This window comes from Silurus meridionalis, chromosome 2 (genome assembly GCF_014805685.1).
Source record: "Silurus meridionalis isolate SWU-2019-XX chromosome 2, ASM1480568v1, whole genome shotgun sequence".
Taxonomy (NCBI): Eukaryota; Metazoa; Chordata; class Actinopteri; order Siluriformes; family Siluridae; genus Silurus; species Silurus meridionalis.
In genome coordinates, this window is record NC_060885.1 from 31632093 (window position 1) to 31658007 (window position 25915).

Sequence of the window (25915 nt, forward strand, 5' to 3'; positions counted from 1 at the left end):
TCATGGAAAGAACCTTTTTAAGCTTTATTTCATAGGTGTAAAGCAAAGCAAACATCGATTTATGAAGGCATTAAGTCATTTTGATATAATTATGGCACCACTTTAAGTAACTGATCAAACCAGTCAACAAAACAAATGAAATATAGATTGAATTTTGACCTTTAAACCCGAAGAAAAAAACAAAACGGCAAACTCAGTATCACTAAATCACTCAGCTTCTATCCGTAAAATATATATATATTTCATAGCTATTCCAAGCATCCGATTGACATGTTGCCACCATTTTTGTGATCATGTAATATCTGTTCTACCAAATAAGGCTAATTTTGATTTATATTTAATAGAAATTTGCAAAATAAAAAAAAATATCATTGAAAATGGAAAGAAAGAAAAAAGCCACAATGCATGCATTAGGGTCAAAACGGCGAAAATGTTAACAAAAATCGATGTGAGGCATCAGTGAGCAAGAAAGAACTCTTAAGAAACGTGAACGTCAGAGAGGTTTTTCTAGTGTTGTTTTTTTAACACAAAGCAGTAAAAAACAGAAAACGTGGACCTCTCTAAAAGACGATGTGTAGTGCTGCATTACTCTATGATCCCAAAACGTTAATGACACAGTAAAGAAGAAACGCAAAAATATGCTCCGTATGTTTATTTTCGATTAAACTACCTTGGTTGGACTGTGCAAGTGTGTATTTATCTATATATTTATATATATAACAGGAAAACCTGTAATCCTCCTTTCCACATCCAAACTAAACTATCCACATATAGAATATATCTTTTTAAAATCTATATCGTTTTGTGTACTTTCTAAATGTATTCATTGTATTTATTTTTTTTTAATTGATTTATAGTTCATATATTTCTTTGATGTGAATTGCATGTGGAATCCAAGCACTAAAATACATCAGATATTTTCCTGTTTCTCTAAGAACCTTCTGCATTAGTGCCAAGTGTTTCAGTTCAACACCGGCTTGCATATTCATACATATGGCCATATGCGGACACGGACATTCGTACAGACACGTCACTTTTAGAAAAAATCCGAACGGACTCGAAATCGATGTGAAGGCGCCGGGTTACAGCAGACCTTGTGCAAAGCATTAGTCAATGAGAATATAGTCTTTTAGAAGCAAAAATGTAAAACAAGTCTAACCCAGAGCACTAACTTTTCTTTATTTCTTTTTTTTTTATAATTTATTAACCTGTTCAGATCCAACACCAGGAATCTGGAGACTGGAAATGATCAAGCAGCAATGCGATAGGTAAAGCATCACCCCATGACCCTTTTAAATTCTGATATGTTCACGTGTGCCTCTCTCGAAATTTCTTGTCGCAGTAAATTCCCAAACTGAAGAAGGAAAAGAAAGGAAAGGAAGAAAAAGGATAGGGAAGAAGAAGGAGGATGGTGGTGGACAGATCCTCTCCCTGGGTTTTTTTTTTTTTTCGTTTTTTTTTTCGTCTATGTTCACCTTCGCACAGTTTGCCGGTGCGTGTAACTACGAGGCTGATTGTCTTCTCACTCCTTACTCGGCTCACCCTTATCACTGGAGGATCCATCTGAAATAACAGAACGCAATGAAAAGCAGAAAACGGGTCAGTGGAAACGAGCAGTGCACTGGAAGGGATGATTGAATTAGCACAATAAATAGAAGAATACAACAGAAGAACAGCAACATTGGAACAATTCAACTTCATCACTTAATCCTGGATTTATATAGTTATTCATTAAAAAGCACATCATTTACTATGTATAATGAAAATAAGGCAATTAAGTGTTAAGAAGCTGAGATTTCTAATGGCTTGGATTTATTTTACTAGTTGACGTTAAATTGATGTGTCAAGCCCAATCGTTTGATTCTTAGACCCCTATTAGCTATAGCTTCTTCTGTGAAGGAAAGGCATCAAAGGCATCAATGCTATTGTAAGGTATCAATATTATTTATAGGATTTGACACACTTTTATCCAGAGCGACTTACAACTGAACAGGTGAGGGTTGAAGGTCTTCCTCAAGGGCCGGTGGTGGGAATTGAACTAGTGACATTCCGATCCAAAGTCCAATGTCTTATCCAGTGAGCTACTGTATTATATATTGATGGCATTTGGCACAACGGAGCATCTATAGGGGTTAACAGCTTTGCTCAGGGGCCTAGCATGGTGTGAATGGGATTGGTGTGGTGGTACATGGAAGAGACTTGGGTAGTAATATAAAATATTTCTTAGAGATGATATACTTCTTGAATCTGCCTTTGGACATCGCCTTAACACATCTTAGACATCTTAGAAACTGTTCACCAGGTCTTCAGAAGTTTCAACATCAGGATATGTTTGGCTTTTGATATACAGGTCACTTTATTTGAACTTTTAGATATGAAAGGAATATACACATCAAGGTAAAATTTCACCCGCTCACTGCTGGAAGTGCTGACAATTTGTGTGTTTTTCTAACAGGGACTTTAGGTGGAAGTTAAGGGAGCATTTCTTAGGACCTTTCAGGAATTTGGTTCCTATTTGGTAGTGTGTGAAAATTAAGTATGTCTAGTTTTTGATTAAATGTCTAAAAATTTTTGTACCTACAAAAATGCGTTTAAGGTTTTAAGACATGAAAGTCTGATCAGAAGGTTGCGAGTTGAAATACCGCAACCACCAAATGCGCTGCTGGACACTTCAGCAAGGCCCTTAAATGTTTGTGACAAATTAGATAAAAGCCCAGCTACCAAAATGCTCGTCTTTTCCATTATTTTTGAGAAAGTAACAGGCAGTCAGCTTTGAAATAAATCAAGTAGACTACGCTGGATTTTTTCCCAGCAATTGAACTCAAATTATTTACTGTATATTGGCAACTTGACTTCACAATACATGCAACTTAAATGTCTATAACAAGATAAATGTTGGATGTGGTGCTATATTTTCAGTAGCTAGCAACAACAGCTAAGAAAAAGATCTAAATGTTGATATTCCCAAATTTTTCTTTTCTTGTTTTCTGTTATCATGTTAAAGCTTTAGGGCCCAGCTTCAGAGTAGTGTGTGTTCACTTGCCTATAAAAAAAAAGGACTGAATTGTGGTTCATTTTGTGTAACTAAATAAAAGAGTGCGGATTATGTAAGTTATTTTAAAGTGTCACTTATACAGTCATCAGTAAAGACATGTTTTAAAACTTCAGGGTTGAGGGCTCTATTTTTTGGCAATAAAAATCGAGAGGACTGTGAGGAAACTGATATATCCTGAGTGTTAACAACAAGTAGCTTGTTTCATCAAAATTCTACACCAGCCATAATCCAAACTATAAATGCACCTAAAGATTGAAATGCCATTTCTATAAATATTGAATGGTAGAAGAAAAATCAGTCGTCCCTTTTTACTAATAAATGGATAAAAACATAACCGGTCAAGCACGGATTGAAACTAATCAATAGGGGTGGCGTTGGTTCATTGCGTGGTTCCCCCAGGGCGTCATTCAAGATAGAACCCCCAGTGCTGGTTGGTGGTATCTATATAGCAAGAACATACCGTTCAGCGTCGGTTTAACAGCAAGCAGAACATTTTGAGAGGAATAAATGAAGAAACTCCAGAATCGAACACCACGTGGCCTCATTTGTGCAATTCTTTTGAAGTCATGATCCTTGTATTAGATATTAATTCAGTGTTTGACTCGTATCATTCTATTGATAGATTGGTGTGTTAAGAGTCTTTTCACATAAATACCTACAGTATCTCTACATTGTACTCAACTACATGCTTTGTGTGCTTCGTCCACCACTGGTAAAGTTTATAGAACAACCTTGTCAGATTTCCTATTCAGGTTCTATCATCATATCAGCTTCTTCTCATGGTGTTCCTATAATTCTTTGATTTCTTCAGCGTATTTAAATGAGGATGTAAAAAAGGTCTAGTCCTATAAGGCCAGCCCTTTTCTACCCCTGTGAAAAAAATTACAGGCTTTCATAAAAAAACTGAATTGAATCAGACGCAGTAGAATTGGCAATGTGCTAAATTGGCCCTGAGGGACTAGATTTGCTCAGCTCTGTCCTAATCTAATCACCGGTGCTCCCATCCTTTGAGCAAAGCTTCCGAATGAAAGGCACACAGTTTGAATGTAATATTTTCTGGAAGGCAAACATTTAAGCACAGTCCAAGGCCCAGATTATAATTATTCGCTTCTATCTGGCCCTCATAAGGAAACCACAGTAATTACATCAACGCGGGACCTGAAAGCAACAGCTCCAAAGTTTTGAACACTTTTCTCTAAAGTTTTAACCTGGTCATATTATTTTCTGTTTAAATATGTTATGTATGCACTCTGATTAATTTTCATTTAATTCTATATAACTTTTATTAGTTAAGCTCACACATTAGTCTTCTACTTCTTTCTGCTGCTTCCATTAGGGGGCGCCACAGCAGATCATCCGTATCCAAACTACTGTCCTCTACCGCTGCCTCTTTCAAACCAACTTACCCCATGTCCCTCCTTTGCACATGTCCAAACTCTCAATCTGGCTTCTCTCACTTTGTCCCCAAAAAGGTCCTACATGCGCTGTCCCTCTAATAAACCCGTTTCTAATCCTGTCCATCGTCGTCACCCCCAACGAAAACCTCATCATCTTCAGCTCTGCTCCCTCCAGCTCCACCTCCTGTCTTTTACTCAATGCCACTGTCTCTAAACCATACAACATCTCAGGTCTCACCACAGTCCTATAAACTTTCCCTTTCACTCTCGCAGATACTCTTCTATCACAAATCAGTTAAGCTCACACATAGTAGTGATTTAATATTGATACTGCACAAATCAGTATTGAGACCTAACTACAGAATTAATCACTTTATGAGTAAATGGAACAGGGACATCGAGTGTTTGATGAACTGGGCTTTTGTATGCTGTCATCACCTTACATTCACACATTCACTCTGGTTTGTTGACGGTGGTGTGGTGGGTCGTCTCTTATCCCAGAGATCCCTCATCCCTCATACAACCCTCATCCCTCATCCCTCATACAACATCTCAGGTCTCACCACAGTCCTATAAACTTTCCCTTTCACTCTCGCAGATACTCTTCTATCACAAATCCAGTTAAGCTCACACATAGTAGTGATTTAATATTGATACTGCACAAATCAGTATTGAGACTTAACTACAGAATTAATCACTTTATGAGTAAAAAGCTTAAGGAGTTCAAAGCAATTCTGATCTTTCTTCGAATCTCATTTTATGCACGTTATCGGTTTGATGTATAATTGATGTAACTGCACTTTGCTCAGCTGGAATTTGTTTTTGGGCAGTAAATGCATAAAATATCTAATGCAAATGTATCCAATGTTTAAAAACATACATATGACTATATATTATATGATTTTACCAGTAATATTGATCATTAATCTTTCCTGAAAATGTTTTTTCCCTCCATGGATGACAGAAGAGATTTTAAATGGACACATCGCACAACACTGGATTTATTTATAGAAAAAAAAAAAAGAATAACTAAAGTGACTGGTTAAAAATAATCAGTTTATGATGCAAAACATCACAATTTCGAATAGAATGAATAAAACTGAGCATTTCACCCACACTCAAATTCTCCTAGTTTTAAATATCATAATAATAAGAGTAATAAAATAGGCTGGATTTACTGCTGTTTTCCAAACTGGAGAATAACCATCAATGACTGTTCAATTAAATTATATTTATTCTCTGTGTCTTCGCTTCATGATTTTATTTGAGAAGCCCATCTTTGTGGCTGTCTCGGAGGCACAAATCTAGACTTGTATCGTTCCAGGAAGGTAAATGAAGTATCCAGGAAATGAACCTATGCAGCTGCAAAGCCCTGATTCACAATGAAGCTACATAGTCTGCAATCTGAGAGATTTTACCTTTGGATTGACTGATGTCTGTTTGAGTTGCTTGGTTTGTTTCTGCAGGGCTTTTATCCTGATGTTTCACTTCACCTAAAGAAATATAGAGAGATAGAGGGAAAAAAAAACAAGAAGAAAGTTACTACTGCACTATTCGCCCTGAAGTTAAAAGTTAGAAAATAACTAGGTGGCCACTTATGCTGTCAATCAAGATTTTGCACTTAGAATAACACACACGAAGATGCCAGTGGCTGTGCCTGGAGCGGAAAAAACAACACCGAACTCTAGCCTTCACTTTTATTCTGACACACACCTATAACAATAGAACATCGCCCAACCTCTTACTTTCAACAACTTGCTGTACACTCTCTCAAGAATAAACAAAATTAATGTACATTTTCAGGCTCATATATTATTTTGGATTATTATTCCACTTTAAGAAAACAGTCCAGATTACAAAAAGATCCTTCGGCACCCTTAAAAAAACTCCGAGTGTTAAGATTTAACAAAACAAAAAAGGGTAATAAACGTTTTTGCGCTCGTAACGTTCATTCAGGCAGCCTCAGGTTTATATATTATAGAGTACACACACACTTTGTTTTTACCTTCAGACTTGGTAATATCTCTGGTTGTGTTCTCCTCAGTTGCTGCACCTAGAGCACAATAATACCAGATTTTAGGGTGTATTCATGAATTGGGTTAAGTTTGGTTTGAAAGAGGCAGATGTAGAGGACAGGGGGGGAAATGGAGACGGATGACCCGCTGTGGCGACCCCTAATGGGAGAAGCCGAAAGATGATGATTCAAAACTGGGTTAAGTGTGTGCAGGTAGGATATTTGTGTAAACCAAAGTGTGTATAAACCGTGTAACTCAATTAAAAGTACAAATATGCTACTTTTATTAAAGATCCTGCAAGCATAAGTCTTGATTTCAGGTATAATTTCACAAAAAGGTAAGTAACCTGCTTAGCAATTAGATAATACTATGTAGGACACGATGGGCTTAGCCTTGCTAGCTCGTTTAATTCCAGACCCTCTTCTATGTTGTATTTAGCGAATTGTTAATCATTGTGAAATAAATTCATATTCAGATCTGTAACTAGCTTTAGGTCCTTTAAAGTCATAGTTTCTACACACTATCTGACTCACTGATTTACGTTGTAATGTATTTTTTTCCCATGAATACATTATTCTGCCAAAAGTTTGCGGACACCTGGTCATATGTACCGTACAGGATGTTCTTTTTGAGCATCGAATTCCACATTTAGTGCCAATTTGGTCTTATAACTCCATCCAATCTTCTGGGAAGAAGTTTTTTTTGGAGGGTGCTTGTGGACATTTGTGTTCATTCAGACACAAGGGTTTTGGTAAAGTCAGTTACTGATGTAGGTAAGGAGGCCTAGGGTGCGGTGAGTGTTCACATTTATCCCAAAGATGTTCAGTAGGGTTGAAATCAGAGCTCGATAGCAGGCCACTTAAGATTTTCCTCTCTCAACCATGTAAAGCAGATCTTCATGAAGCTTGTGCACAGGGGCATTGCCATGCTGGAACAGGTTTTGCTTTCCAAGTGCAAGTAAATGTGAAATTTAATTATACAGCATCCATAACAATTGTGTGCCTCCAGCTGTGTGCTAACAGTTTGGAGAAGAACCACATATGACAGGAAAGGTCAGGTGTCCTAATTTTGTCCATATATTGTATGCATTCAATTATTCCCAAATATTCTGTTCTTTTAATTGCATAGCATTTTTCTTGCTTGCTCTGCTTCCTGTAGGTTATAGTTTCTATCCAATCATATTTCAGCCATCACATTACACGTTTCCAAGGTCAAAATCTGCTTTGAGGCTTTCAGATTCAGCTGTGTGATATATGTGATGTATGTGGGTGGTTGAAGCTGTGGCTACAGTGAAAGGAGACTTGTTGAATTGTGTTCATCGCGTTTCCTGCTAAATTAATGACTTTTATATTCGCTGCATGAGATTCCTCTGTTTTACTGCGTTTCACAATAATATAGATGTTTTCGATAGCCATTGTTGATAATGAAGGTATTAATAGATGGATTGATTCAGGTAGGACACCACTAAAGGCGTGGTGTGAAATGCATGGGCTGTCACTGATGGTTAATGTGTAATTCTAATCTGCTTTAATAGTGAAAGTCATAAGAAGTCCTTGTCTACATTCTATACCCTTTTTAGAGTTTTCTTCAATCCAGATATTTTCTGTCGACCAAATATACTTCTAACTTCTTTCAAAATCTATTTGAATTGCACTGAAAGTTCTGATTGCTCAGACACCCAAGACGCTTCTCTGCTAAATGAAAAATGCCATGAGTGATACTATATAAGCTGAATGTACTGCTATGACATCCTCTTTTTCCCATCCCTTTTTCGCTGGCGGTTTCATATCCTAATAAGCATTGCTGGAAAAAAAAAATCACAACGAAACAAGTCTGGGAAAAACACGACGAGCCCGGAATCTCAATCGATGCAGTAGCCTCACATACTCTCGCTGCACCAGTGTGCCATTCGATAGAACAAATTGGCTGTCTCTCTAATTTGGCTTCTGCTCAGATGAAAACATGAGGCCTATCATTTGGCGAGACGGCATGTGGGCGTATACAAAGAAACATGAGCATGAAATTAGCATTAGGACCTTCAAGGATTTCAGCAATAACTCTGACTAATGAAGTAAAGATGATATTATGTAAACAAGAAAAGGAAAGTTTGTGGCCAAACTAATGCGATTTCAAAAGTGTAGCCCTGGAAGTCTTGAGGGTTCGGAATGATTCCGAATTGTTTTACGCTTCATCAGAGCCGCTTCCAAAAAAGCATCTGAAATGAACTTCAGGAAGCCCCAAGCATTCATATTTCTGATCAGTAGGAGGATCTTAACTGTCTGTCAAACAACAGGAGGTTAGTAAACAACGAGGCGTGATATGCGTATGCAATGCGTATTGCTGTTCGTTAAAAAAAAAAAGAAGACAGCGAGAACGTTGGCATTTAAGCGGTGGAATGTTATCACTCCTCGTACTGCACCATGCTCCCTCAGATCCTCCAGGACTGCTCCACTGATCCCATTTCCTCTCAGGGTAAGAGGTGGGTATACATCAAAACTCTTTTCTGAGCTGCCACCGATGGTGGAACGAACTTCCTCTAGATGTCCAAACAGCCGAGTCACTGAGTCTTCAAAGGAGACAGAAGAAGACCTGCCTCTTCCTGAACCACCTAAACTAGTGCTTATTTTCCCTCATTGTTTTATGCATTTATGTATTAGAAAGAAAAGTGTGCTATAATTCCTTCCAACAGAGTTGTAGGCTGGTGGTATCCAAAGTCTGCAACCTAGTGAACCAGTGTTGATGTATTCTTTGATAGAGACTTCAAAGCACTTTTGTACTTTGTAGATAAGAGCGTCTGCTAAATGCTATAAAAGCAAATACAGGGCTGCATGGTTCAGATGTGCCTCTGAAAGCAAGATGCTACCTTTATCACACACACACACACACACACACACACACACACACATGTATATAGAAAAGGAAATTACAAGTAGTGGAAACTGCATTTATTTTCCGACATACTCCCCTGCTACCTTTTATACACGTTATACACCAGCGTTGAGCTAACGCCTGTAGAGGTTCAGCTTGGAAACATTTGTCCGCGAGCCTGAACCATCCTAAGACAGCCTGCTTCACGTCGTCATCAAGAAACCACCACGACCGGGATCGTTAGTGACCGACCCATGGGCATCTTTAAATTGTTTACATCGTTCCTATACCTTACTGTGGCTCAGCGTCTCATCAACGTGCTTTGCTTGAAGTCTTCTGTAGATATCTGCAGGTTTTACGCTTTCGTTCACAAGAAGCTTCATCACCACATGCTGCTCTATGCATGCACTAACACTGTTGTCTAAACCGGCCTGTAACATGTGCACCGCCTATCAGTAATAGGACACACTAACCACATGCTACATGTAGTACCGCCACGCTAGCATCCATCCAAACTATCCTGGTTTGACTTAAACACTCTTGACTCAATGAAAGAAAAGATTGTATGACTTCTTTGCTTTCATGCTTTAAACATAAATACGTGATTAAAAGTAAATGCTGATTAAGACCTGAACCAAAGTTTCCGTTAGGAGCAGTTTCACTGCACTGACAACAAAGATAAAAACAACCACAACCTGCTGAGTCATTTTTTTTTCCCTTCAACTGTCAGGTTACAGAGAACTAACAAGTAGTGTTTCGATAATATCATTTCAATAAATTAGTTTCACGTTTTTTGTCATTTGCCCAGGTACATTGCGGTATATGTGCACAATTCTTGTGCTTCAGTCACAAAAAAAGTTAACACAATATTTGAAAAAATAGAATACAAAATTGACTTTTTAACTAAAATCAATATACATTAAGAAAAGTAGTCTTAATGTAAAAAAGATTATGATTATACACAAACAGTCCCAAAACAAAAACATTATATATGGAAACATAATATATGGGGTATGTTAGAGCTTATATTATGTATGATTGAGGAACTTACAACTAGGAGAACCTTAAAAGAAACCAGACTCTAAAGGAAACTTCATCTGGCTGCCCCAGAATATCCATTCATTACAGGTACTATAGTCCTAAGCCATTGTAGCAGACTGTTGATATTAATTATAGTCCAAATCCATCCTTATAATTCATAATTAATACACTTCGTTCCTCTGGGGAAAGCCTGCCGTATCCTTTCTAGAAATGTAGAAAAGTAAAACTATTATCTAGAGAACCCTTTGATGAACCCGTACATAAAGAGTGGCTGTGTGGTTAACGCTGTGGAAATGATAATAAATAAATGAACAAACAGGGATCATATACAAAAACAGAATAACAATAAACCTTAATGTAGCGTGGAACTTGCCTTAATATACTCCGATTGAACAAAAGCCTCTTAGCTGGTTTCAGCCAACAGGGCACGAGTACTTAGCTTCAATCAGTTGGGCTTTCCCTTTACTTAATCTGCTCGCTTGTAATAAAAAGCGTTTTGCGATAATGAGAATTTGAAAGCTCGTTAAAACCTCCTTTATGTGGTCGGTACGTCTCGCAGTAATTTCAGGCCCCGGTCTCACCACAGTGGGTGGGTAGCAGGGGTACATTAGTCATATTCATACTCAGACAAGCAGAAAATTAGATCTGCCGTCTTCCATTTGTTCCCGGGATAGTGGGAGCTACAGGATGTATTGTTAGTCAGCACAAATTGACTGCATCGCACAAATAATGAGCCGACGTGTCACGAGAAAGTCAACACACTCTTATGGACTGGTTCACGAGGTCAAGCTCAACAGCGGCGTCACGAGTGAGTGGATATGATTTCAGAGAGATTTATACGCGAACATTTAGAGGCGAGACAAAACTTCTCCTGGATGAGTCATACTTGTGCTTGCGGTTCAGAGGTGAACCAAGTTCCATTGTGCTGCCTGGCCTTTTGGTCATTAGCTGCTGGATGTGGTGAAGAACTGGTAGATGATATAACACTATATTGTATGGCAAGCTGGTTCGCTAATTACGTGACAATGCAGACAAACAGTTACTCAGATTTCTGCAGTCAAATGTAAGACTTTCTAAGACCTTTGTAAGACCATTAGGAATGAAATGTAAGACCTATATCACAACATCAAAAACACACACACACAAATATGTTGTTAGCGACTGGCCTTAACAATGGCCTAAATACATTTTTTTCAAGACAAGTATCGATAAACTTGCAGTTCCCCCATAGCTGAAAAACAAAATCTGTTTTTCATCTGTGGTACAATCAGAGGAGGGAAGTAACGGAGTACAAATACTTCGTTACTGTACTTAAGTAGATTTTTTCGGTATCAGTACTTTACTCCACTTTTTATTTTTCAGACAACTTTTTACTTTTACTCATTACATTTTTACACAAATATCTGTACTTTTTACTTCTTACATTTTCAAAACCGGCTCGTTACTTTAGTTTTAATCCATTGATTTGGTGAAATATAATTTTTTTATTTTCACTGTGTGCCGATTTCAGCCGAACAACCGATTTCCAGTTACTGCGCGTTCAATCCACTGGTGTATAAAGTACGGACTCTCACTCACCACAGAAGGCAGTAAGAAGTTTGGGGTTAATGTGGATGAGACAGAGGGAGTCAGTGATTTAAACATGACTGAGAACAGACACATTCCTGATCATCATCATCTTTTCTCTGCTTGTGTTCTATATGTGGATCTTCAGCCTGGACACATTCATTAGGTAACAACATTTTTAATTAGTTTTGTATTTATATATATATATATATATATATATATATATATATATATATATATATATATATATATATATATATATTTGGCTGTCAAAATTCAAATTATTTTAAATGCCACAAAATTTTTTCCTTTCTTTACTTAGATATAAAATAAATAAATTAACTCCAGATAAAAATATTTTTAATCAGTAAACTTTTGTTTTATTTCTGAGTCACAAATCAAACACAAAAATCCGCCATGATTCTCACAATTTACCCTCTGGGTGGTGTTTTTATGGGTTTTTCCCTCATAATATCCACACAAACTCAAATTACTGTCTTTATTGATTGTACAGATAAAAAAAGTACATCATTTAAATCTGTAAAATGTCTATAATTTCATATATATAAGCTTCCTGACTTGACTTGAAGAGGTGCAGTTTCTCCGGTATCACCTCATTAACTGTCCGTGTGGAAACATAGCAAAGGCTCTAAATGATGTCCACACGTCTCTGCACTGATATAGCCTTTATATTTAATCACTGTACATATGCTTACATATATATCACATGCTGTACATATAATACATGTTTAACACCTCCAAGCTGCCAGTTTTGGGCACCTGAGCAAGCCCTTAACTCACTACTGCTCATTTAGTAAATTAGATCATTAAGAGTCGCTCGGGATAAACACTTCCAACAGGAACGAGTTACTGAGAGAATGTACAGGAAGGAGAAGTTTTGACCCTCTACCATCATGATCTAAGAGAAAACACTGGTCTCCTAACTATAGAAAAGCCAAGAGTCCAATAAGCAAAGCCTTTTTTGCCACCCTGTGGTAGTGTAGTGGTTAGTAATGCTGCCTCTGCTATCTGATTCACCTGGTTTGATTCCTACCCCTTAGCTTTCCATTAAATTGTCCAAAAAGTTTTTAAAAAAAAAACAAAAAAGGTCCTAAAAATCAGGTTCTTGCAGGAGATCTTGTGGCTCAATTGGAAGAGCTTTACCTCTGGGTAGTGGTAGTGTAGTGGTTAGTAATGTGGCCTCTACTATCTGACTCACCCAGTTCAATTCCTACCCTGTAGCTTTCCTTTAAATTGTTTAAAAAGTTTAAAAAAAAAAAAAAAGGTCCTAAAAATCAGGTTCTTGCAGGAGATCCTGTGGCTCAATTGGAAGAGCTTTACCTCTGGGTTGAGAGGTTGCCGGTTCAAACCCCGGCCAGGGTTCAAAGTTAAGAGTGTGGAAGGTTCCAGTGACCAGATTGAGGAAGGTGTCAGAAATGGCTGCGTGGAAGGTCAGATGTGGACGGTTTCAGAGGGCGTATCCTGAACCAGGGGGGCAATATTCAGGCGTCTGCCCCCCTGGCGTCTGAGAAGCTGAAAACAGGGGGTTATGAAGCAAAAACATCGAAAAAAGTATGAACATAGGCTCCAGGCAAATTTTTTGTTAAATAAACTAATTACTTGCCCACAAAAGTACCACAGTCAATTTTTCTGAAGCTGTAACCCAGCAGGTCTTCACAGCCTTCATTCACAGTCAACCACTCCATTGCTCACCACACACTAATTTCCACACAACTTACCCAGTGTGGGGACAAGCCAGATTTGAACCAGCAACCTCTGCACTCAGAGGCAAGGCTTTTACCACAAAGCCATCAAGTCCCACAACACACCTCCTTTTTTTGGGGGGTTTATCCTTCGTTTCGTGCTTCAAAGCAAGAAATTCAGACCAGAAAGAAACACAGAAAGCAGGATTCGAACCCTGAACCCCACCAACAGCAAAACACCAGTCTTAACCCACTGAACCATCTGGAAGGACTGGCTGCAACGATTGTTTAGAGCAGGTCTATCTTTTCTTTCAAACCATCAACACAAGAATATAATGCTAAAGACAGACATAGGAAGCAAACACATGACATGACTAGCAGGGACAAAGCAGGATTCAAACTCTGATTCACACCATTGGCAAGGCACCAGCATTAACCCACTGAACCATCAGGAAGGACAAGCTGGGAAGCTTGTTTAGAGCAGGTCTATCTTTCTTTATTTAACGGTAAGAGAAGCAAATACAGATGTAAGTAGGACAAGTTGAACCCACATTGTAAATAACAGGAAGAAAGCAGGATTCGAACCATGATCCCCACCACTAGCGAGATACCAACCTTAACCCATTGAACCATTGGTGAGGACAAGCTAGGAAGCTTATTTAGAGCAGGTCTATCTTTCTTTTCAACCTATTAAAACCAAAAATATATCGCTAAAGAAAGATGTAGGAAGTGAATCCTGATCGTGACTGGCAGACAGAAAGCAGGATTCGAACCCCGAACCCTGAATCCCACCAAAAGCAAAAAACCTGATTTAACCCACTGAACCATCAGGAAAGACAAGCCAGGAAGGTTGTTTAGAGCAGGTCTATCTACATTTAAACCATCAACACAAGAATATTAAGCTAAAGAAAGATTTAGGAAGCAGGAACATAACCTACATCTTGACTGGCAGACAGAAAGCAGGATTCGAACCCCGAACCCTGAACCCCACCAAAAGCAAGAAACCTGATTTAACCCACTGAACCATCAGGAAAGACAAGCCAGGAAGGTTGTTTAGAGCAGGTCTATCTACATTTAAACCATCAACACAAGAATATTAAGCTAAAGAAAGATTTAGGAAGCAGGAACATAACCTACATCTTGACTGGCAGACAGAAAGCAGGATTCGAACCCTGAACCCTGAACCCCACCAAAAGCAAGAAACCTGATTTAACCCACTGAACCATCAGGAAAGACAAGCCAGGAAGGTTGTTTAGAGCAGGTCTATCTACATTTAAACCATCAACACAAGAATATTAAGCTAAAGAAAGATTTAGGAAGCAGGAACATAACCTACACAGCAACTAGCAGGCAGAAAGCAGGATTCAAACCCTGCTCCTCACCATCAGCAAGGCACCAGCCTTAACCCACTGAACCATGGAAGAGATCAGACTGGAGGGCATGTTTAGATGAGGCACAAGCCTTAAACCACTGCGCGACCACTGCTGAAAAGCATGTGTGCTTTTTGGAGGGTTTATTCTTTCACTGTTTCATGCCAGCGCAGTAAGAAAGAAGGCATGTAGGACTGGATTTGAAACCTTATCACCAGCGTGGACTATATTAAGGACCATGTTCAGGCACAAGCCTTAACCCACTGAGCTACCACAGAAGGGCCTTTTTTTTTGGTGGAGTTATCTTTCATTAAAGACCAGGAAATCAAGAAATTAATCCAACACAGAAAGGACAGAATTGAAATGTTTTCAGAGGGGACAAGGTCCAGAGGTTTTATTTACCAACACAGCAACCAGCTCAACCAGGAATCAAACTCTCAAACTCACCCTTGTGGGGACCCTGACATTAACCCACTAGGCTATCATGTCTGTCTGTCTGTTTGTCTATCTGTCTATCTACAGTGAGGAAAATAAGTATTTGAACACCCTGCTATTTTGCAAGTTCTCCCACTTAGAAATCATGGAGGGGTCTGAAATTGTCATCGTAGGTGCATGGCCACTGTGAGAGACATAATCTAAAAAAAAAATCCAGAAATCACAATGTATGATTTTTAAACTATTTATTTGTATGATACAGCTGCAAATAAGTATTTGAACACCTGTCTATCAGCTAGAATTCTGACCCTCAAAGACCTTTTAGTCTGCCTTTAAAATGTCCACCTCCACTACATTTATTATCCTAAATTAGATGCACCTGTTTGAGGTCGTTAGCTGCATAAAGACACCTGTCCACCCCATACAATCAGTAAGAATCCAACTACTAACATGGCCAAGACCAAAGAGCTGTCCAAAGACATTAGAGACAAAATTGTACACCTCCACAAGGCTGGAAAGGGCTACAGGGAAATTGCCAAGCAGCTTGGTGAAAAAAGGTCCACTGTTGGAGCAATCATTAGAAAATGGAAGAAGCTAAACATGACTGTCAATCTCCCTCGGACTGGGGCTCCATGCAAGATCTCACCTCGTGGGGTCTCAATGATCCTAAGGAAGGTGAGAAATCAGCCCAGAACTACACGGGAGGAGCTGGTCAATGACCTGAAAAGAGCTGGGACCACCGTTTCAAGGTTACTGTTGGTAATACACTAAGACGTCATGTTTTGAAATCATGCATGGCACGGAAGGTTCCCCTGCTTAAACCAGCACATGTCCAGGCACGTCTTAAGTTTGCCAATGACCATTTGGATGATCCAGAGGAGTCATGGGAGAAAGTCATGTGGTCAGATGAGACCAAAATAGAACTTTTGGGTCATAATTCCACTAAACGTGTTTGGAGGAAGAAGAATGATGAGTACCATCCCAAGAACACCATCCCTACTGTGATGTGCATGGGGTGGTAGCATCATGCTTTGGGGGTGTTTTTCTGCACATGGGACAGGGCGACTGCACTGTATTAAGGAGAGGATGACCGGGGCCATGTATTGCGAGATTTTAGGGAACAACCTCCTTCCCTCAGTTAGAGCATTGAAGGTGGGTCGAGGCTGGGTCTTCCAACATGACAATGACCCGAAGCACACAGCCAGGATAACCAAGGAGTGGCTCTGTAAGAAGCATATCAAGGTTCTGGTGTGGCCTAGCCAGTCTCCAGACCTAAACCCAATAGAGAATCTTTGGAGGGAGCTCAAACTCCGTGTTTCTCAGCGACAGGCCAGAAACCTGACTGATCTAGAGAAGATCTGTGTGGAGGAGTGGGCCAAAATCCCTCCTGCAGTGTGTGCAAACCTGGTGGAAAAACTACGAGAAACGTTTGACCTCTGTAATTGCAAACAAAAGCTACTGTACCAAATATTAACATTGACTTTCTCAGATGTTCAAATACTTATTTGCAGCTGTATCATACAAATAAATAGTTAAAAAATCATACATTGTGATTTCTGGATTTTTTTTTTTTAGATTATGTCTCTCACAGTGGACATGCACCTACGATGACAATTTCAGACCCCTCCATGATTTCTAAGTGGGCGAACTTGCAAAATAGCAGGGTGTTCAAATACTTATTTTCCTCACTCTATCTATCTATCTATCTATCTATCTATCTATCTATCTATCTATCTATCTATCTATCTATCTATCTATCTACAGAGGTGGGAAGTAACGGAGTACAAATACTTCGTTACTGTACTTAAATAGATTTTTCTGGTACCAGTACTTTACTCCACTATTTATTTTTCAACTTTTTACTTTTACTCATTACATTTTTATACAAATATCTGTACTTTTTACTTCTTACATTTTCAAAACCGGCTCGTTACTTTAGTTTTAATCCATTGATTTGGCAAATTTTTTTTTTATTTTCACTGTGCGCCTATTTCAGCCAAACAAACGATTTCCTGTTACTGCGTGTCTTTTTCAATCCACTGGTGTATAAAGTCCTGACTCTCTCTCACCACAGACGTAGACTAGTTTACGGAGCTAAGAATCAGCAGGCAGTCACTGTAATATAATCACTGTACATATGCTTACATATATATCACATGCTGTACATATGATACATGTTTAACACCTCCAAGCTGCCAGTTTTGGGCACCTGAGCAAGCCCTTAACTCACTACTGCTCCTTTAGTAAATGAAATCATTAAGAGTCGCTCGGGATAAACACTTTCAACAGGAAGTGGCTCTATCTTGCTATCTTTGTCTCTCTATTTTCTCTATCTAATTGTCTCTGTCTCTTTCAGTAAATGTCTCTGTCTCACTGTATATGTCTCTCTCTTGCTGTCTCTCTATTTGTTTCTCACTCTTTCTAAAGCTGTGTCTGTGGCTGTGTCTCTTTGTTTTTGTCTCTGTCTTTCCTGCTTATTTAAATGTCGAACAAAGTTTTGAGTTTTGAAGTAATGCCATTAGTGATCTATGATGAAAGACTTCCCTGCTTCGATTCTTACCTCTAGTTTCATATTGAACATTATAAGAAGTTTTTAAAAACAGACCAATGAAAGATCATTAAAATTGGTTGCTGGTAAATCATGGTATATCAGTGGTGCAGGTGTTGGAGATGTGGTTCTTGTACCTGAGTCACTTCTCATAGACTTCGAGTTACTGAGAGAATGTACAGGAAGGAGAAGTTTTGACCCTCTACCATCATGATCTAAGAGAAAACACTGGTCTCCTAACTATAGAAAAGCCAAGAGTCCAATAAGCAAACCCTTGTTTGCCACCCCTGTGATAGTGTAGTGGTTAGTGATGCAGCCTCTGCTATCTGACTCACCTGGTTCTATTCCTACCCCTTAGCTTTCCATTAAATTGTTTAAAAATTAAAAAAAAAAAAAAAGGTCCTAAAAAAATTAGGTTCTTGCAGGAGATCTTGTGGCTCAATTGGAAGAGCTTTACCTCTGGGTAGTGGTAGTGTAGTAGTTAGTAATGCAGCCTCTGCTATCTGACTCACCTGGTTCTATTCCTACCCCTTAGCTTTCCTTTAAATTGTTCAAAAAGTTAAAAAAAATAAAATAAAAAGAGGTCCTACAAATCAGGTTCTAGCAGGAGATCCTGTGGCTCAATTGGAAGAGCTTTACCTCTGGGTTGAGAGGTTGCTGGTTCAAACCCCGGCCAGGGCTCAAAGTTAAGAGTGTGGAAGGTTCCGGTGGCCGTAGTAAGGAAGGTGTCAGAAATGGCTGCGTGGATGGTTTCGGAGGGCGTATCCTGAAGCAGCGGGGCAATATCCGGGCATTTGCCCCCCCGGTAGCTGAAAACAGGGGGTTATGAAGCAAAAATGTTCAAAAAAGTATCGACTTAGTTTTGCATATATAGGGAAAAATTCTGCCAAAAACCTATCACCCTCACTTTTTCTGAGGCTGTGAAGCAGCAGGTCTTCACAGCCTTTGTTTACAGTCAACTACCTTATTACTCACCAGACAATACTTTTCACACAGCTTACCCAGTGTGGGACAAGCCAGATTCGAACCAGCAACCTCTGAGCTCAGAGGCAAGGATCTTATCACAAAGCCATCAAGTCCCACAACACACCTTTTTTTTGGGGGGTTTATCGTTTGTTTCAGGCTTCAGAAAGCAGGATTCGAACCCTGCACCCCACCAACAGCAAAATACCAGTCCACTGAACCATTGGGAAGGACTGGGTGTGATGATTGTTTAGAGCAGGTCTATCTTTTCTTTCAAACCATCAACACAAGAATATAATGCTAAAGACAGACATAGGAAGCAAACCCATGACGTGACTAGCAGGGATAAAGCAGGATTCGAACCCTGATTCACACCATTAGCAAGGCACCAGCATTAAGCCACTGAACCATCAGGAAGGACAAGTTGGGAAGCTTGTTTAGAGCAGGTCTATCTTTCTTTTCAAACCATCAACACAAGAATTTAACGGTAAAGAACGATGTAGGAAGCAAATGCAGATGTAAGTAGCACAAGTTGAACCCACATTGTAAATAACAGGAAGAAAGCAGGATTCGAACCATGATCCCCACCACTGGCGAGATACCAACCTTAACCCATTGAACCATTGGTGAGGACAAGCTAGGAAGCTTATTTAGAGCAGGTCTATCTTTCTTTTTAAACTATTAAAAACAAAAAATATATTGCTAAAGAAAGATCTAGGAAGTGAATCCTGATCGTGGCTGGCAGGCAGAAAGCAGGATTCGAACCCCGAACCCTGAACCCCACCAAAAGCAAGAAACCTGATTTAACCCACTGAACCATCAGGGAAGACAAGGGAAGGTTGTTTAGAGCAGGTCTATCTACCTTTAAACCATCAACACAAGAACATAAAGCTAACGAAAGATTTAGGAAGCAGGAACATAACCTACATCGCAACTAGCAGGATTCAAACGCTGATCCTTACCATCAGCGAGGCACCAGCCTTAATCCGATGAACCATGGAAGAGATCAGACTGGGAAGCATGTTTAGATGAGGCACAAGCCTTAAACCACTACGTGACCACTGCTGAAAAGCATGTGTACTTTTGGAAGGTTCATACTTTGTTTCATGCCAGCGCAGTGAGAAAGAAGGCATGTAGGACTGGCTTTGAAAGCTTATCACCAGCGTGGACTATATTAAGGACCATGTTCAGGCACAAGCCTTAACCCACTGAGCTACCACAGAAGTGCCTTTTTTTGGGTGGAGTTATTTTTCATTAAAGACCAGGAAATCAAGAAATTAATCCAACACAGAAAGGACAGAATTGAAATGTTTTCAGAGGGGACAAGGTCCAGAAGTTTTATTTATCAACACAGCAACCAGCTCGACCAGGAATCAAACTCTCAAACTCATCCTTGTGGTGATACTGACATTAACCCACTAGGCTATCACATCCATCCATCCATCTATGATGTGAGGTCCAGTTAACAGCTAAAACAGGTAGAAGTTATAACTACTTTTTACTTAAGTACATGTCAGAGCCAAGACTTCTTTTCTTTCACTTAAGTAAAAAAGTTTAATCAGCACTTCAACTTTTACCTGAGTATTTTAAAACATGAGTATCTGTACTTCTACTTAAGTAAAGGATGTGTGTACTTTTGCCACCTCTGAGTACAATCAAGAGAATTGTGGCAATGCCAGAGATCTCATTTGCTTTTGCATGTTGGTCACATTTGTAGTCGTAATACAGAAGAATTTACAAAAGAAAGAACTACAACGCCACAGAAACTAACAAGCGAAAAAATGTGTTGCGGAATGCTGCATTTCATTGAGGATTAGAGGTATTGTTAGATGGACATGAAAATTAAGACCTGTTTAAAATGATTTAAGACATAAAACAGGAAATCTAAGACTTTTTAAGGCCAAATAAAAATAATTTTTTAACAACTTTTTAAGACCCAACGAAAACCTTTCACGAAAGTTATTGGTCAACATTAGATGTTTGTCTTTGCACATTCAAGTCTGTTTACACAATAACAGTCAACTTCACTATGGATGAGTTAGCAGGAAGCATTTGAGATACAAACAGGCCTGTTCATGAAAAACAGAAGTTGCTCGAGCTCCATTTTCAAGCAGTATTAATAGTATAGCTACGAACAGAGGTGTAAAAAAAGTACCTGGTTATACTTGAGTAAAAATATTGATACCAAAACTTACTCCATTACTCCAAGTTAAAAGCCAACAATATGAATAACATTATTTATAGAACATTATTTAAGTATTCAACATAAGCTCAAAGTCGCACTGGTTCTCGTCACCGAGAGCAAAAACGTTAGCAATAGTTTGTTTGAGATTTTTTATTCCCTAAACTACAAATCAAATTGTACACCTCGACGATGTTTTAACCAAAATCAACACAACACAATTAACATGCCAGAATGAAACAAAGATCAAACAAGTCAAACAAAGTAGGTAAGAAATCTTTTTTAAAAAGGTAATAAAATTACAGTATCATGTAAAAACGGCTGGCATTCGGCAAGACGCTCATTCGCCTTCATGTGGAGGAGTTTCGTTTGGTGCAAAAAAGACAAATCGCATCTAGCACAATGGCGTTCAATACCCTGCAGATAGCGATGTCGCCTGTTGTGGAGAATAAATACGCCACAGCAGATAAAGCGTGGTAACGGTCATCGCCAATTAAAATATAGTGGAGTAAAAAGTACATATATTGTAGTTAAATGTAGTTGAGGAGAGTGTAAAAGTTGCTCTAGTCAGTAAAACTAGAAAGTAGCTAAAAAATGTCTTAAGCACAGTAACAAATGTTTTACATCACTGCCTGGCATATTAACGACTTGAAGTACAGCCTTTTGTGACACACCCAGACTTCATCATTTCAGCAGTGTTCAATAAGAACAAGCCGATGATAAACATGATTTACACATGTGACAAATCATTATGCATGAAACAGCCTGAGAAAGCTAATTGAATACTAAAGACTCACCGGAAATTAATTGCCATCCTAAAGACGAATCAATAGTTGAGCCAATAATAAACTGTGTTCTGGGTTCTCACACATGTTAGTAACTGCAAGCTCCATAAAGTATTAAGGTGGAATCTTTAAGCCTTATTAGAACTATTATGCAGTGTTGTTCAGTTTTTGCCCTAATAGATATGCATTTTGTGGCTTTTTTTAATCTAAAAAAGTGTGAAATACAAGGCGGCGTTAAATAGATTTATTTAGCACATGCAGGTATTAAATGTGGAGAAATCCGTTCTCATTTACTGCATTTCATCAGACGTCCTTATCTAGAGCGACTTACATTTATCTTAATCATACATCTGAACAGCAATGGGGTTAAGGGCCTTGCTCAGGGGCCCAAGAGTGGCAGCGGGTGTTCCTGGGATTTAAACTCAAGACCTTGTGGATCCAAACCCAATGCCTTAACCACTAAGCTACCACTTCTTTTGACGCACACACTCACTGCGTTTTAGCGGCCATACACTAGAAGTGTAATATTTGCACATGACAAATAATTAAGTATCACTTGAAGTCTTCTCAAATAAGACCCACCCAGTTTTCTGTGCCGTCCCATGCGACACAAATCAGCACACACAGAATTAGCTTCTAAATCAACGCCTCGCTTCGTCCTTATTATGTAATAAAGCAACTTCCTGATTCTGTAGTATCCTGCTAATAATTAGACGGCTTGAGAATAAAGCACACCTGAAGCTACTCATTAAATGCAGCTGCAAGCACTTTTTACGTCATCAAAAGAGAGCACGCCACCCACACACACTCTCAAACATGAACCACCAAAATCATCGAGTTAAGAGTGCACTAAAACGTTGCCAATGACTTACATTAGCTCCAGAGTCATCACGTTTTTCCAGCCATCATCATCACTTCACTTTGTGATATTATCTAATATGAGATTCAAAACAGAATGAACCAAGGACAGTGTTTTTTGGCACAAAAGGATTAATATCCTGGCAGTTTTTTATCATGCTTAATATTGTGATAATGTTTTTATTGTTTGAAACCGCAGCATATGTATAAATTGACTTGAGTAAAAAGTTCAGGCTGGTTATACTAAAGGGTTCAAGGGCCATCTAATGGAGTACATTTGTACTGAAACCTGTTCATAGGCCCTATGGATTTTGTATGAGATTGTGTTGAATATATAAAGTGAATAATGTACCATAAGCTTTGATGAAATCCAAACCTTCTCCAGCATGGCAATGCCCCTGTGCACAAGGTGAGCTCCTTTGAGATCTGGTTTACATGCTTTGGAGAGAAAGCTCTTGAGTGGCCCGTTATAAAGCTCTGATCTCATCCCTACTGAACACCTTTGGGATGAATGTGAACGATGAGTGCACCCCAGGTCTTCTCACCTACATCAGTACCTGCCTTTCGCAATACCCTTGTGGCTGATGAACACAAATATCTATAAGCACACTCGAAAAATCGAGTAAAACAGCCTTTCAGAAGAGTGGAGGGAATTAGAAGAGCGAATTGGGACTAAATGAGGAATGCAATGCTTAAAAATGACCATACTTATGACCAAAATACTTTTGCCAATAAAGTGTACTTAGGCCTTTGTAGTGCAAAAATTATTAAATAAAACCAGACGTTCTTTTTTTTGTTCTGTCTCCAGGAAGATGCAGCTCTACCTCTGCCATGTTAATCTGTATTAATCTCTCAGGACACGCCCTGGTCTCCGTAGTGATGTGATACGTCATATTCGCGTAGCAGCAGTTTAGCAAAGAGAAATCAACCTATATATAAAATATCGGTTACAAATTATTGGTCACTTTCTAAATACTAAACGTACAGCGAATCGAGGCAAATATGTTACAAATCATGCATCGCGATATCCGATGCACACTTTTTTTTTAAATCAATGCATCATATTTATATTATGCATTTTGCCTGTACTTCAAATAGATGTATTAGTGTTATTCTTGATTCAACAAAAAATAGCCCAATAAGCAACTTTTTCCCAACGAATAAGATGATATGGAAGCCAAAAAAATTGACTCTTCTAAACCCTGCTAGCTCCTAAATACAACTTTCTCCGCACACCGCCTGAGCTCAACTGACTGGTAGGATCCCTAAAGACTCGGTTGGTAAGTGTACGTAGTTTTTCTTCAGACTATCCGACCTGCATGCTCTTCTTACGTGAACTGCGCCATACACATTTCATGCTCTCTGACTTTCAGCTGATCTAACTGCAACAAAGCAAAAGAAACCAGAAACACACCGGCGACAGAAGATGCCCGTAATCAAACCAGTGACATGTGACTGGCACCTCGGAGGATCCCTTTCAGACCTGACTCCCGGGGTTAATCGAAAAATCTTCTTTAAAACGAGCACAAGATGCAATGCTTTGAGGCAGTCACAAAAAACCCATCATCCGTGTATTGAACAAAGCTGCTCGATATCTCACGAGGCAATGAACAGCTGGTTCTAACCTTTCACATGGGGCATGGTATCTAGGAAAGATCGGCTCGCGTTCTGTGGCAAGCAGCAATACAGTTTTAACGAGAGAATTCTTCGGGAGGGAGCGACGAAGGAAAAGCGGAAAAATATTGGCGTTTTACTCATCAGAGCCTAGCGGTCCATGAGATCTACGATCGAAGGTAACCTTTGTGTTAACGCACACTGCCACATCCGTCGTACCATGTAGGCAGTCTTCATAAAACTCGATAAAAACTGGGAAAAAATTTACTACTAATAACTGCTATTATTAAATCAGAATGAACACAATCTCTGTAAATTATATTGCTAAAAAAAACACCAACTGGTTACAAAGTCTGTTTTTTTTCACTTCATGAAAACGTCTATGGTTCGTCCCATTCTCTCCATTTTATACCACAGCACTGATGAATGCTTATATCAGATCATAGTTCGATTTAATTGGGTGGTAATTTGAGATCTGCTTCATGTTGCACCACATCCCATTGTTCAGTGAGTGAATGATCTCTTTAGACTATTATGGCTTTCCATATCAGTTACATTTACATTCACGGCAGTTGGGAGACGCCCTTATACAGAGAGAGACCTACAACTGAACAGCTGAGGGTTAAAGGCCTTGCTCAAGGGCCCAGCAGTGGCAGCTTGGTGGTGCTGGGATTTTTTTTTTTGCTTACGCCCTTATAATCAATAGTCCCAGATCCTAACCACTGAGTTTAAAGTCGAATCTTCACAGATATGACCATACTTTTTAGTTATATTCGGGTGCTCGATATCTAATTTCACATAGAATTAAGGATTTACCCAAAAAACAAATCCCACCCCCTGTGAGCCACTGCAACCAAACTATTTCACTGGGGGACCAATAAAATATTCTAATTCTGATTCGGATACTAACGATATGAGGATTTCTTGATTTCTTCCTATGTTTAATTCATGCATTAATTTACAGCAAGCTCGTAGGCGAGTAAAACGCCTTGGTTTTAGTTAAACGAAGTAAGAAATGTTCTTTCTAGTAAAGCGCGTGTTTGTGCATGAACCTTATGCGTCGATGTCAACGAGTGTTATACTTTTGTTTCACTTTACCTACGTTCCCAGAGCTCGCTGCATTTTCCGGCGAACACTTGAAAGCGACCTTTACGAAGCAGCAAGGCCTACGGAGTTAATGAAGTGCTAAATGTGAAGAACAAACCCTTATTTTCATGTGTAAATATTCGAGGGTTGTAGGAACTTGAGTGGTTATAGTGCCAATGAATGCATGTTCGGAGAGGAACATTGTGGGAAGTACTTGAATGTCCGGGAGGGTTTTATTATTATTTTTTTTTACCCCCCCCACAACACACACACACGTCTGGCTCTCTCGTTTTCATTGCTGTGAGATGATAAAAAGCTCTGGACAATCATAGCCAATTAAAACCTAGTGAGCTGAAAAGCAATTGGGGTCGGAGGCGGGTCATAAATACCGCAGATGCTCGTTCCTTCAGTGGGAAAAAAAAAGTGACC

At 39.1% G+C, this 25915-nt stretch overlaps 1 protein-coding gene across 6 annotated transcripts in view; it reads right to left on the minus strand.

Annotated features, from left to right (window-relative positions):
• macrod2 (mono-ADP ribosylhydrolase 2) overlaps positions 1–25915 on the minus strand; it is a 618133-nt gene continuing 592218 nt past the window's right edge. For all 6 annotated transcript variants that reach the window (XM_046875066.1, XM_046875089.1, XM_046875058.1 and 3 more), the window contains exons 18-20: positions 6458–6505; positions 5871–5945; positions 1–1563 (exon numbers count right to left, since the gene is read on the minus strand). In XM_046875066.1, coding sequence (XP_046731022.1) covers positions 1523–1563; positions 5871–5945; positions 6458–6505 — 164 coding nt within the window. In that variant the 3' untranslated portion in view covers positions 1–1522. The remainder of the gene's footprint in view (positions 1564–5870; positions 5946–6457; positions 6506–25915) is intronic.